Genomic DNA, 14747 nt, shown 5'->3' with positions numbered 1-14747 from the left:
CACCAGCCACATCTCAATGCCTGTTCCAACCTGGTGGTGGGTGACTTTACCTTCTGGGGCAGGCCCAAGCTCAGTGCTTTCACTTACCCAAAGTAGACAGCCCCATTCCAGAAGAGTGCCTTGCTGCTGCTCCCCACTGCTACCCCAAATGACCACTGGGGAGGAATGGGTTAATTCAAAAGGAACAGTGCACCATCTGCCCAGCCAGCCTCTCAGCTGGCTTCCTGCCTCCAAGCCCGACTGTCCTGCCTGGAAGGAGGCCCAGTGTACTATGTGCACCCCACCTACCCAACACGGCCCCAATGTCCACACTGCCCTCCAAGGCCACCCCCTCCTTCTCCACTGGCTCCTGGAGGTGTACCCCAGCTCCCCATCCCAATAATGCAGACCACACCGTTAAAAATAGAGCCTCTTTATTGGTACCTGTCAGCTCAGGTACAATGTGTTCCCACAGCACAGGCTGGCAAGGCTGCCTAGGCAAAGGGGCAGGCCCAGAGCCTAGCTTTCTTGGCACAGACACACAGAGAAATGAATAAATTATAGTTCTGACACTGAGGGACAATATAAAAGTTAATGTAAAATTCAAAATTCATAATTCAACATCAGCAAACAAAGGGCATAAAAGCCCTAAGGAGCCACCCCTTAGCAACTGGCCTTGGGGTACATGGTGGGCTGGGATGGAGTGCAGTGCCTCAAAGCCCTGCAGGGTGGTGTTCATACCAAGGCAAGTCCCTTGCCCTTTCCGGGCATCTAGTCTCCCCCTCCTATCCTATATTACACGCTGGGAACAGAGGCCACTGCCTTTTGGAGGGGAGAAAGTCGATCAGAGGGCAGGAAGCAAAGGGGCTGGGTAGGGCAGGCATAAGGGGGTTTTGGTCACAGCTGGCCAGCCCAGCACCTGCTTACACAGCCATCCCCGAACCAGGCAACCAACAGGAGACCACAGGGCTTGCATCCACACCTGGTATACACCAAAGCCCAGGCAGGACAGGATGCAGGACAAAAGGGACCCTGCCCCCAGTACTACCTACCAGCCAAAGAGGCACAGCTAAAGCTGCTACAGTCTCCAAATAAATTATGGAAATAAATTACAGTCTTCACAGTCCAGAGGATCTAGCCACCCCATGGGTCTAGGGCTCAGAGCGGCGTTGAGAAGCCCGAAGAGGCTGATGAGCCCCGTTCCACTGTCCTTGGGCTAAGGAATATCATACAGAGACTGAAAAGAGGTCTGCGAAGCTCCAGAAGAGCCATGTCTTCTCTTCCTGGCCCATGCTGAGGAGGTGGAAGAGCACTGTGTGGGTGTGGGGGGCCAGGCCGCTGAAAGGGGGAAGCCCCTCCCACTCTCTTCAGCATACAAAAGTTAATAAATAAATAAATTCAGAGTGTTTCGTGGAAACCAGGAGTGCCCACATACCCGTGGCTGAGCCAGCCAATAGGAAACTTGTTACATACAGACCTTGGGGAGCCCCCAAATCACAAAAAAAGCAGCAACAGGGCTCTCGGGGCAGGGGAAAGGTACCCTAGTACCTCAGACCTGCACAGGCTCTACCAGAGAGGCCGGGGCAGTGTCCTCAAACTGGCTGTCGATGAAGGGGGCCAAGGCGTCGGCAACTGGTTCAGACAAGCCCATGAGGGACTCCAGGAAGCAAGTGCTGCCATCCCCCGGTGGAGAGAGGCCAGGCAAGGGGCCATGGGATGCCTCGAGGTTGTCCAGGCTGCCAGGCGCCTTCTGGGAGGTATAGTGAGGCCCCAAACTGTAATCTGGCAGAGACTGGAGTAGCTCGAAGGAGTCGCAGGAAGACAGGCTGAGGTCCACTGAGTTGCTCTGGTGAATGTCCACACTGGGTGGCACCGAGGTGCCAGGGAGGCTACTTTCTCTCAACCCTTCAAAGCCATTTAGGAAGCAGCTAGCATCCAGGTTGGCATTCTCATCCAGGATACCCGGCACAAAGCTAGTGCCAGAATAGTTGTGGGTCCAGCTGACCAGGCCACCAGGGTCACCAGTAAAGATGTCAGTTGGGTAAAAGCAGCTGAGGTTGTCCAGATTCCCCACACCCCCTTCCTCTTCCTCCTCCTCCCCACCAAGGTCAGAGTCACTGAAACTCAGGATCCGCGCCAGGCTGTCATCATCCATGCTTGGCTGGAAGCCAGGACCAGGCAGGCCTGGATGGGTGGGGTGGTCTGGGGCCTCACTAGCGCCTGATGAGGAAGATGTCGTGGAAGAATCGGTCATGTCACTGCTGCAGCTATTGTCTCCCAGCTCACTGCTTGCTGGGGGGCTGGCCAGCGGGAAAGAGGACACCATGTCCTGCTCACCAGGGTTGGCTGGGCTGCCCTGTGCAGGGGCCTCCAGCTCTCCAAGCCTCTCAGCCCCCTGCTCCAGCTGCAGGCGCGTGAGCGTGTGGATGAAATGGGTCTGCACGCGCGCCTGATTAAATTCCACACGGCCGTTGGGGTTCTCACAGCCCTCCTTACAGCAGCCACAGGGGAACCCTGTGTGGTCCATCTGCAAAGAAAGTGGAGGCACAAGTGAGAATTCTATGGAGTGTAAGAACTCCCAGGCTCAACCTCCCCAGCCCAGCCCTATCCAGCAACCATACCTGGCATTTGATACCCGCCAAGCTGCAGCTGCAGGTCTCAGGGTCACAGACCCTATCGCAGCGACAGCCACAGTCCTCACGGGACTGGCGCAGCGCCTTCAGTTCCCGCTTCTCCTCGCGGTCGATCCTTCGCACACCCGAAGCCCGCAGCAGAGCACGCCGCCGACGAGCTGGGTGGGGTTGTAGGAAGTTCACTTCTTCCAACCGACCGCCTGCCACAGCCACCGCCAAGTCTTCTTCCACAGAGGCATCATTGATGGCATCCACTGTAAGTGGCAGGCCTGCCTCCCCCTCAGGTACTCCAGAGGCCGAAAGCTGCATCCATGGGAGAGGAAACGTGAGGCACGAACACTTAACAAATGTTAAGACGAACATTTAACAAATGCCCAAAGCGCTTACTGTGTGCCGGGCACTGTGGATATGGTGTTGAGAACAAGCAAGAACACTGCCCTTAGGGCATCTTGCAGAGATGTCCTATCAATCCCCAGATCAGGGACAAAATTCCCTCTCCTATTACACATACACCACCACCACCACCACTCCCCAGCAACATTAACTCCACATCTTCCTCCCTGTTAAGGTCAGACACCAGGCCCTCAGTCCACCTGGACCCACCATCCTTTCCCTGTGTCTGCAGATAATCTGGTCTGATTAGGCCAATCACAGAGTCCACAGACCTATTTGCCCACATATGACATGCAAACTGGCACCCAGCTGCTAGGATTCCAGGAGCAGCTGGAGTGCACGGGCCATGAGGACAGGTCTCCCTACCTTCCATCGCAGCATCTCCAGCTTCTCCTCTTTCAAACGCTGGCGGAGTTTCTCACGCCGGGCCCGGGCTTGTTCCTGTGTAAACTCACACAAGGAGAAGTGGCGGCAGGTGCTGTGGCGAGGGGCCATGCCCAGAGTACAGCCACCACGGCTGGGCACACTGGTGAAGCCCTGGCACCGTGGGAAGTAGAAGACAGTGATGCCAGTGAAGGCAACACGACGGCATGGGCGCTCCCGAGGAGCCCGCTTCAAAATGGACCGAGCTGGAAGACAGGCAGGGAAGGGGTGGGATTAGTTCTCCGAAGCGCAGTATCACCTCGAGGAAGAGTGCAAAGAACTCTCTCTCCCCATGCATCCCCTCTCTACCCTCCTTAAAAAAAAAAAAGAGGACCTGGGATTGGAGCTGGTAAAACTGAACAAACACCCATGTCAACATTGGCTCGAAGTCATTTACCAGTCCAAGTGACAGTATTCATAGGGTTGAATGTCTTTCCATTACTATCAGTCATCTACCTGTCCCTTTTACAATTCTATATTGATTTGTAGGAACTCTTTATGTATGAAATTGGAGATAATGATCATCTATTCAACCTCTCTGTGCAAATATTTTAGTCATCCCTTTGGTATGGCACTTCATGTAATTTTGTTGTTGTTGTTTTGGCAGTGCCAGGGATTGAATAACCCACAGACTTGTGCATGCTTGGCAGGTGCTCTACCACTAAACTACAGCCCCAGTCTACACAAACCAATTTTTTAAGTTTTATGTAGTCAAAAATACATATTGATTTTTTTCCTTCAAAGTGTCTGTTTTGCAACAGGCTTAGAAAGTCCTTCCCTTTTAAGTTACTGATTGTATATTGATCCCTAAGCTACATATTGATACATTCAATACATATATTGGTCTATTATTTTCATAAACCAAATATTGGCAATTCCATATTTCAAGCTAATACATTAATTTTAAAAGACTTTGTACTGTTAGAGCCTATGTGCTAAAAATCATAGTGTACAATGCACGCGCGCGCGCACACACACACACACACACACTTGCAGCATATATCCGTGCTATTAAAATTTCATGAAGCGGTGATTAAGGAAAAAATTGTCTTAAAAGATTCTTTGGAGGTAGAAGGAGCAATAGTGAAAAACAAGCTTGAGAAACAATGCTCTAAGATAATCAGTTAGAAAGCTGGATTTTTTTTTTTTTTTTAATTCAGTGCCAGGGACTAAACCCAGAGCTTGTGCATAGTAGGCAAATGTTCTTACCACTGAGCTATATCCCCAGTCCTCTTTATCAATTTGGAATCAGAATTACACAAGCTTGGAAAATAACCTGGAAAAAAAACCCTCTTGCAGTGTGTTCAGGCAAAGGCAAACAGCATTTTGACAAGAGAGGGACTGGCCTGGCAGGCCCTGCGGCAGAGATGTGTGGGGTGTGGAACTCCAGCAGCTGGGTTTGTAGGAAGGGCAGGCAGGGTGCAAGCTGGAGAAACGAAACTGGAACAGAAGGGAGGGGCTCAGTGGGAAGGCCCCAGGGCCACTCCAAGGAGCTGCATCCTGGATGTCACTACTCCCAAGGGCAAAGGTGAATCAAGCTAGCCCCTGAAGTGGATGCCATAGGAAGCCAAGTGAGGGAGCTACAGCTCTGGAAACCTGACCTCCCAATTCACCTTTCAGGAAGGAAGAAAAAGTAGAGTGGGGTTCCCAGGGAAGAGAGGACTCACGGGTAAAACTTTGGGAGCCACAGAAGTCCCTTTCAGGTAGGGGCATCTGACCCCAGGGGCTCTCTTCATCTGAGACTGAAGAGCTTGGGGAGCAGGAACGAGAGACGCAGTCAGAGGAGGTGGAGGAGCAGAACGAGGAGGAGTCCTCCTCCAGCTGGTCAAACTTCCTCTTCTTCAGCAGCCCAGTCATGGTCGCAGAGGTGCTCTAGGGGCTGGCGACAGACGGCCTGGGATGGGAATGAGAAAGTTAAGTGTCTGGCAGGTGGTCACAGCAAGCCCTGGCAGAGGGTTCCAGAAGGCAGGCTCTCAGCCACGATCACTATTCCTCCTACTTGTGCTCCAAGTGTCCCAGAGCTAGGTCTTGGCCCTCCTGTCCAAGCCAGAAGCTCTAGGTACAGGAGCAGTCTCCAGGAGGGCCCCCCACCCCCAGCACAAGACACAGCACTTCTTCCTCCAAACCAATCCATATCCTGATGCCTTTAAACTCCCACAACCTTTGCCCAAAGCCTTCTGGGGAAACCGCCTGGCACCTTCCCCACCACCTTCTACAACCCACCTACCCACAACATCCACACCAGCCAGGGCAACCAGCAGACAGACCAACAAAAGGACTGATGGACTTGGGCTACACCATTCCTGGACAGGAGTCATGGGGGCTGACTCATTGCAGGGGTGACTCATGGGGGCTCCCGTCTGTGCACCTTTGTGTGCGAAACCCAGCCACGCGCCACAGCCCACAGGGCCCTCAGAAGGTGGTACTGCTTCCTCTTCTCCAGCACACCCCCATACCCACCAGCCTGCACACAGGCCCTCCTTCCAGGGTCAGGCACTCTGGGAAAAGCTGGCTTTGATGGCCCCCATTCCCACCCGGAGGACTTTCCTGAGCCCCTCCCTTCCAGGGATGGAACTTCTCAGACTTTCCCTCAGAAACCCCCATCCCGCAGGAGAGAAGTCCCCTGCCTGCAGGCTTAATGTGACAGGGAACCTTCATTTGATCTTAAACTCCACCTCTGTCTTGCCTTCTACTCCAAGGTTTTAAACTGTCTGAATGAACCTCCCATGGAAACTACTATTCCCCTTTAGCTTCTGAGGTGCAGCACCCCAGGACACACTGTGCTTCCCCACTGAGACCCCAACCCTCGGTGGAATGCAACCAGAGACGCCACAGCCAGCCTGGCCTCAGAGTGGAGAGGGCTGGGGCTCTCTGCCCTAAATGCCAAGTGTAGCCCCTCTGCCTGAGGAACCCCCAGAGGATTCAATTCCAGGGCTGCTCACAGCTACCTTGTATCTGTGGCCAGGTCCTATGGCACTCAGGGCTGGGTCCCCAGGAGGCGGCCAGGAGGAAGGGGAAACAAAGCTGAGGCCCTAGGGCTAGGGAACCCCACCCCCACTGCCATCACAGGAAACGAAAGAACAGGAAAAACCAACCAGAAAGCTGTCTTGGTCTCTTCTACTCAGGTGTCCTTTCCAAACACCACTTTCCTTATCCCAAGCCTCTCCAGGTCCCCGAACCTAGGGAAGGTGCTGTGAACCAATTAACTGGATAAAATCCATCCCAGGGACAGCCTCTGTCAAGCAGGCATGAGAGAAGCGAGAAAATCTCTCTCCCTGGCTAGCCCCCCACCCTGGGCCTGGGGGAAGAGGATACACAGGTGTTTCCGGGGGTAAGTTTCTTAGGCTTGGTACCCCCCTTCCCAGGGTCAAACCACAAACAAAAACAACCCAGCTCCCAGCTGACCTGCAGGCTCTCCCAGGAGATGGGGGAACTCATAATCCAGAGCCAGGCACACACATGCACACATACACAGAGACCACAGATATTCAGACACAGAAGCACACACATGAACCAACAGCACCCACACCTCCTGCCCCTGTGGAGAGACACCATCCTTTCCCCCAAATTCCAGGTGCCATCTATAGGGTGCTGAATGCCTCACGTGCCTGGTCTGAGGACGGCGTCCCCCTCCTCACCACCACCAAATTGCCCACTCTATGCCTGGCCTTCCCCAGGAAACATACAATTCCACAGGCCCCAAATTGAACCCTGGTCTCTGTCCCCCACCCCCAACACCATCTGTTCCTCTTCCTGTGTTCCCTATCTTAGTAACAGCACTGCCACCCACCCAGTTGCTCAAGCCAGAAACCTGCAGCCATCCTCAACTCCTTCCTCCCCCTCCCTTCATCTATGTCCAGGCCCTGGGTCCTGAAGTTCACATACACATTCACACAAAGTCAGGCACAGACTCAGTAGGTATCCTGGAGGCCACCCAGCATTGTATTAAAAACCCTGGCTCCAGAACCAGACTGCCTGCCTCTGACCCCTACCTTGGATATTAATTGGCTGGGTGATCCTGGACAAGTTCCTTAACATTTCTGTGCCTCCGACTCTTTTGTCTTAAAACCTCATAGGGTTAGAAGGTTTACAGGAATCAATACAAGTCATGTTCTCGGACAATGATAAGTGTTTCGGTAAATGTGTGGAAAAAAGAATGAGCTCCTGGATACACACAACACAGATGAATCTCAGATATTACACCGAGTCAAAGAAACCAGAAACAAAATCCTGATCATGAAGTTCAAGAAAAGGCAAAACTCATCGGTGATTACACAAGTCAGAATAGTGGTTCCAGGGGAGGGAGGGGCACACACAGGGGAGAGTCATGAGGGGATTTCCTGTGAGGTCTAGAAATGTTCTCTGTTGTGCTCTGGTTGATGGTGATAGGGGTGCCTAAAAACTAAAAATTCATCTAGCTGTACATGCGGAATGTGTATACTGTATGCATTCTATGTAGGTCACCATCAATTTAAAAAGTCTGGGCTGAGGGTGTAGCTCAGCTATACAGCACTTGCCTAGGATGTTCAAGCCTTGGGTTCAATTCCTAGCACTTAAAATAAATAAAGTTTACTACCCTTATCACCTCCCTGTCCCCATCACTACTACACATGTCCCCTGCTTCTGCTCCTGCTCTCTCCACCCAACCATTCTTTACTCTGCAGCCAGAATGACCATGTAAAACCAAAGATCCACCTGCCATTCCATTGCAGAGCACCACTCTGCTGTAGCTCCCCCTGGGGAAGCTTGACCTTAGGATCAGTTAAGAGGCTGAAGCAGAGCTGGCCACTGTTTGGCCTCCAGCCTCATCCTGCAGTCTCCCTATGGCTCTTCTCTGTACTCCAGCTGAACCTGCATTTCCCCTACCGACCATGCCCTTGTCCAACTGCCGGCCTTTGCACAAACTGGAACAACCCAACCTCATTCTCTTTCAGAAGTTATCTTCAAAGGGACCCCCAGAGTCCCCTACTCTTTCCTCCTGCCTCTCTAGGTTCCTGCTGAAGACCAAATATTTGTGTCCTACCAAAATTCCTGTGTTGGAAGTCAAATCCCAAGTGATGGTGCTTAAAGGCCTTTGGGAGATAAGGTCATGAATGGAAATAATGCCTTTATAAGAAACACAGAGATGACCTCTTTCTAGACCATGTGAGGACACAGTAAGACACAGTGCATCTGCAAGTCAGAAAAGGAACCCTCCTCATCAGATTGACACCCTGAACTTGCACCTACCCACTTTCAGAAACAGAAGAAGTAACTTCTTTTGTCTAAGCCACCCAGCCTATGCCATTTTTGTTATAGCAGTCCAAACTGACCAAGATAGCTCCCTTGGTATCAGGAATCGACCTAGAAACAGATTATAAGCACACAAGTTTTCAATGTGACCTTTGGCTCCTGGCAGTTAATTTAGGAGAGGGCCACATGTTCCTCCACTGGCCAGTGCCAGAGGATTCAAGCAAGAATGACACTTAAAGGTGGCCCTAAAGACTGGAGAGGGAAGGTCCAACTGCAGGTGGTGCCAACACAGGCATAACAGGAGGCCCCCTGTTCCCCAAGAGTAAACAGATGAAGAGATGTCAAGGAAGCAGCTCAGGCCAGATACCAGGGCTCTGCCATCAGGAATGTCCACAGAAGAATTTAAGATGAGGGGGTTCTAGCCTCCAAGGCTGCAGATAGGAAAAGAGTCATAGGGAGGTTACAACCCACTACAGGCAAGAGTGATGAGCCCCTTGCAGGATCTGCAGACCTGGAATGAAATGAGAATCATCTCCCTGATACTCCTTTGAGGAGGTGGGGAAGAGCTCCTGGATCTCAGTTCCTCCGTCCCACCTGGGGATTCAGAGGCTGAGAGAGGCAGAGGCAGGAGATGAGATGGAAAGACTGAGCCAGAAACAAGAAGAAGCCAAGTCAGGAAAAGGAATGAAAGATAGTGAAAGAGTCCAAGAAAAGTGTCAGACAGTGAGTCAGAGGGTGGGGGAGGGGCCCTCTGCAGCTCCCCAGGAATCAAGATCCTGACCGTGGCACTGTTCCCAGGGTGAGCACAACCCCCCTCCTGGGGTCCTGGAGGAAGGAAAAGAAATTCCCAGGGAGCTGGCTCAGACAGAAATACCACACCCCCAAGGAGCCCCGGGAGACAGGCCCTGAATCAAAGAGAACCAGGCTTCTTCCGGGATCTGACTGGGCCCTGAGAATCAGGCAGCCCTCCAGCCACCACACACACAGGCACTGGCAGCCTAGGAGAATGTCTCCCAAGCCTACAGGCCACAACTACACACTCAGGATGCACTACGTGAATCCAAGGAAGGCCACCTCACTCTTGGCACCAAGCAACCCAGGGCTTTTGGGGAAGGACATTTCAAGACCTCTAAAAAGTCCCATCAACTCCTCTGTCCACCTCAGCAGTCCCATCAGTGCCTCAGCTCCCAGCCAGAGCTGGTATTAGGGAGGGGGCACCTTTAGTCGCCTCCAAACCCCTCCAGGAATCTGAAGAATGTGTCCTTTAACCTCAGAACTGAAGGCCTTGGCCAGCTACCCCCACCCCCAAACACCTGGGGTCACATGACCCCAACCCCCAAGAATTACTTCCTAGGACAGGGGAAAAGCACCTAAGAGCACCTCTGGTCCCTAGTGAAACAAATTGTCTGGACAGCCCAGAGACAGCAGACAGGAAGCATGGGCACACCCCTCCCCCACCCATCCCTCTGAAAGTCATCTGGGGGAGGGGACAGTTCCTAGGCCTAGCCTCCAGGGCTTGGCACTGGGTAGGTGCCAAACATTTGCAGGCTACTTAAGGCACTTGCTTCTGCAGGAGGGAAATTACACCTGACAGTGACAGCTCCCTCCACCTAAGCCAAGGCCTCCTTAACTTCATTCATTCATTCATTCAACAAATATTTACTGAGCTCCCATAATGAGTCAAGTACTGGGGTAGGTGTTTGGTCATACAGGGGGCAAGATTTACAACAAATGTTGTCCTCTAGAAGTGTGAGCTGGGGGACGGGGACAATCAGTGTGGGGTGATGGAATGGAGAGGGTGAAAGGGCCATGCAGGGTAAGAATCACAGGGAAAAGAAGGGGTGAAGGCAGATTTCTCTGGAAAATGGATGTAGGGAGAGTTCTTCAAGAGAGTGGGTATAGTATGGGTGAGGATCTGGAGCAGGAACAGCCAAAAAGGTGAGTGGAGGAGGGGCAACTTAAGAGACAGCAAAGCCTGGGCTACAGGGCAGGCTTTAGCCTGAGGGCACAGGAAGCCACTGAAGGGTTTAAGTAGGGAGTGACAATACCAGATTTGCATTCTTAAAAGATGGCTCAGCACCGGGACTAGAGGGGGTGTGACCTGTTGGACAGAGAAGCCAGGGCCAGGTGAGGTGACAGTACAAGAACAGAGAAGATGACTTTGGGATTCGGAGATATAAGAGGGCAGGGCTATGGAGGATTTGGGGGTGTGGGGTGATGAGTTACGCTTCAGAGGACTGTGCGACTTCTGAGTGGAGGTGTTGGGTGGGCAGTGAGAGAGCTGGGGAGGACGCTCTGGTGTCAGGAATGTGGGCTAAGGCTGTGTGACTGTGCCGGGAACAGGAGTGACTAAGTGTATGGCTGTTGCTGTGGTGTGGGCATCTCAACAGTGCGTGACGGGGAAAAGGCCCCCCGGGGAGGGGAAACTGAGGACGGAGAGGAAGTACGTGCAGAGGAGGGAGTAGAAGTGCGTGGGAGAGGACCTACGTGTGCCCGCGGGTGGCCGGTATAGCTGCGCCCCGTGACTCACGGCGGTGGCCTCTGAGTGTGACGGTGACTGACAAACAGGTGAGCGTACGACACAATCCCTCCTCCTCCCTCCCGGGGTCCGTGACTCACCAAGCCTCACTCCTCGCTCATCCCTCCACTCCCTCCCTGACCCCCGCCTGCCAGGATCACCCGGCACACGCCGCAGCTCCCGCACCCTCCCCCGGGGGGAGCCCGATGAGAAAGGCGACAAATGTCACCTGCTCCGGCCACGCGAGAAACTTCTGAAAAGTTCTCAGGCAGCGGGGTCAAAAGGAAACTCACCCGCGGACGCGCGCGCCTGGCCACTCTGCCACCTGCACCCGGTTCTGGGAGCCGGGACATCTCGGGGCAACTGCGGCGGGGCGGGGGAAGGGAGCGAAAAACCTACGACTCCAGCCTCCCCGGCTCCAAGCCGTGGACTCGGGCCGGGTTGGGCAGCCCCCAGCCCCGGAGCCCACTTGGGTTGCCCGAGAGCGAATAGCAAGGGCCGGAGCAGCACTGCCACTAGCGCCGGATGCCCCCTCCCCAAAGTCCCGTCCAGTAGGTCTCGGGTCCCCTTAGCACTCACCTGAGAGCCGGTCGCTCGCCAAGGACACCGACGCGACCCTCGTCCCAGCCCGGCACGCTCCCCGCGCCGCGACTCTCTGCGCTCCGCCGGGCAGCCGTCGGTCAAGCCGCCCCTCGCTCTGCGCGTCCGGCGGCTGCGGCGGCGGCGGGAGACTGGCTGCGCCCGGCCCCGCCCGCCGCTCCGCCCTCCTCGTCAGTGGAAAACTCCGGGGCTCACTGCGCTGACGCACGCCGGGCCTCCCGCCAGACCGCCCGGCGGCCCCGCCCCGGAGGCGCCGCTCCTCCCCGCCCGGAGCCGGCGCAGCGGCCGTGGGGCCTCCCGGCGGACTCTGACCCCGCGGCGGCGCCTTGCAGCTCTCCGCCCAACCCTCCCCCAGCCCGCGCCGCCCTCCTGCACTGGTCCTCAAGGCGCCGACCTTCCTGGCTGGGAGAGCCTTCTCGTAAAGATGCCCACCTCACCTCACTGCGCCGTTGCAGAAGGGTAGACTGAGGCCAGGAGTCTCGCGAAACTTCGCAAGACCCTGGGACAAGACAGCAGAAGGGAGGCCTCCTACACGCCCTCTACCCTCACTCCACCGGAGGCAGTCTATTATAATCCAATCTAAGCGTTAACTCTTCTGCCCCCACACTACCACCCACCCCCAGATCCGCCAGAAAAGTAAACTGATTGGAGATGAACCCATCTCCGGGATGTAAGAGGAGTAGGGAGGGAGAGTAAAGGAGATCATCCGAGGGCCTGACTTTCATCTCTGCCCAGCCCAGGACTAGAGGTTCTCAGAACCAACTTCCCCACCCCCACCCATCCCCCCCCCCTTTTAAAAAAGTGGAGAGAAGCTGGTTTCTTCCGGGCCAGACCTTGGCCACTTAAAATGGCCTGTTGCCTTTTCTGCTCCCGCCAAGACCTCCCTTGACTCAGGGCCAACTCTCCCCAGTACCTCTGCGCAGAGGAAAATGTGTGTGCCCAGCCACCAACTACTGGTCCAGGAGCCCACTCCCTGCTCCTTTTCCCAATCACCAGTCCTGATACTATCCAGCACCTGGAGGTTCCCACCTTCACACCCTTGCTGCAGCAGCTCCTTATCACCTGAACTGCCTTTTGGCCCTCTCTCTGCTTACCTGAATCCCAGCGCCTTTAAGGGCTCTCTGCTTGCACTGCCTCCTCCAGGGAGCCTTCGTGGGAGCCTGACCCTCCCCCTTCCAGCTCTGCTCCCGCTGCATTCTGGGTTCTTCTGACTGTCCTAGATGAATACTGTCAGCGACTAGCCCAGCCCTCAGGATTCCATTCCACCCTCCTCCAGGTGGGGGTGGGGGTGACCTTCTGTCCTCCTGGACGGCATCTGGAGTGGAGATGATTGTGAGGGCCCCACTTCTTCCATTGGTGTGTAAAAAAAAGAGGGCTAGGATCTATCGATGGTCCTTTACTTTCCAGAGAGAACCAGAGGAAAACAGGTTAGGGGCTGACATAGCTCCTGTCCTTCCAGATGCATTTCTTAGGGGGAGGTGTCTGCGCAGCTGGAATCAAGCTTCCAGTGACTTCTTGAGGACAGGGCTGGAGATGGCAATTGAGGAATTCTCAACACACACACAGTGGTGTATGAAATCTATGGTGTGGCTGAGACTGCTCAGGCAGGAGTTTAATATCTACAGAGTTGAGTGTCACTTGCTAAAGGTGACTCAGCTGTCAGAGCAGTTACCCCCACCCCCACCCCAGATATTCAGCTGTGTTCTCCCCGGCTATAGGCTGCAGAATTTGCTGGTCCCAAGGAATCCTTTCCACTGCTTGCCTTCCTACTTGCCTCCAATCCTCAGTGCAAGCATCCTGCAGAAAAGTAGTGTCTGAAATACCTAGAAGTGGCATTCTGGTCTGGTTTCTGCCCCTGACTCCCTCTTTCCAATCTGTAAAATGGAAGCATTGAACCAGAGAACCCAAGAGCTGCAACATTCCTTGACTCAGTTGCTGGAAGGGACTGCTTGCTGATCAGGGAACGGGCAGGATTGAGCACTAGAGTTAATGAGGATCTCTCCAGCTGCCTGGGTTTGCACTAGGAAAACCAGGGCAGGGAGTTGGCAAAGAATGGAGTGAGGATTTAAGATTGGGGAGCAGGAAGAAGAAAAGAGATTAAGGGAAAATACAATCAAATAAGTGATGTGTTTTCTCCATAAAAGCATCTCCCTGTCCTGGGATAGGCTCACCAGATGTTCCCCAGATGTTGCTGGTGATGGAAACATCTCCCCTGGGATCCCAACTAAACTCTTCCTGTTCATGGGGAAAGGAAGGGTCTGTTTTGAGGCCAGGAGGGTGGGGTCTGCGGCATTCATTTGTGACTGGGGCACATATATAGGCAAAAGCACACCCACACATCCTCAGGGAATTTCTGAATACTTAGAAGAGTCCTACACATTTCTCAAACATTCAGCATCCACGGACCACCCATTTTAGGTAAATAAAAATTAATATAAGTCAAATAAAAATTATAAGAAGTTAAAAATTAATGAGATAGTCCTATTAGTAAGGTTAAACTTGAAAGGACTAACAGTACCAAATATGGCAAGGTGGAGAATTCAACAGATCTGCCAGACATTTTTGTTGGGAAGGTGAATTGTCACAATGACTTAGAAAACAATTTGCAGTCATTTACTAAGGTTAAGCACAGGTAACTCTATGATCCTGTAATAAACTCCTTGATAATACTGTATAGCCAAGAGAAGCAAGGTGTTTATATGTTCCAAAAGACATTTACAGGGATATTATAGCAATTTTATGTGTAATAAAAACTGGAAACAACCCCAATGTTCACTAATAAGTGAGTAGAAACAAATTGTGACTTAGCATATAATGTTATGGTACTCAGCAATGAAAAACAACAAAGTATTGCCTCCTACAATAACATGCATGAATCTTTAAAAAGTCGTATTGAATAGAAGAAACCAGGCATGAAAGAATAGTAATTACAATTCCATGTATTTATAGGAACAAATGAAAACATAGTG

At 53.1% G+C, this 14747-nt stretch overlaps 1 protein-coding gene across 2 annotated transcripts; it reads right to left on the bottom strand.

Annotated features, from left to right (window-relative positions):
• Positions 1-396: 396 nt before the first annotated feature.
• On the bottom strand, positions 397-13005 carry Csrnp1 (cysteine and serine rich nuclear protein 1). Of its 2 annotated transcripts, none has more exons than XM_040290036.2 (5): positions 12873-13005; positions 5096-5322; positions 3372-3634; positions 2601-2915; positions 397-2506 (listed from the first exon to the last, which is right to left on the bottom strand). In XM_040290036.2, the coding sequence occupies exons 2-5, from the start codon at positions 5283-5285 to the stop codon at positions 1529-1531; spliced, it is 1746 nt and encodes a 581-aa protein (XP_040145970.1). In that variant the 5' UTR covers positions 5286-5322; positions 12873-13005; the 3' UTR covers positions 397-1528. The 2 variants fall into 2 exon arrangements, with proteins under 2 accessions (XP_040145970.1, XP_005317452.1); XM_005317395.5 differs by lacking the exon at positions 12873-13005 and adding an exon at positions 11758-11981.
• Between the last annotated feature and the right edge of the window lie 1742 nt (positions 13006-14747).

The sequence above is a fragment of the Ictidomys tridecemlineatus genome, chromosome 2 (genome assembly GCF_052094955.1).
Source record: "Ictidomys tridecemlineatus isolate mIctTri1 chromosome 2, mIctTri1.hap1, whole genome shotgun sequence".
NCBI lineage: Eukaryota > Metazoa > Chordata > Mammalia > Rodentia > Sciuridae > Ictidomys > Ictidomys tridecemlineatus.
The sequence above is the reverse complement of the archived record's forward strand: the minus strand, read 5'-3'. Positions and strand labels throughout refer to the sequence as shown.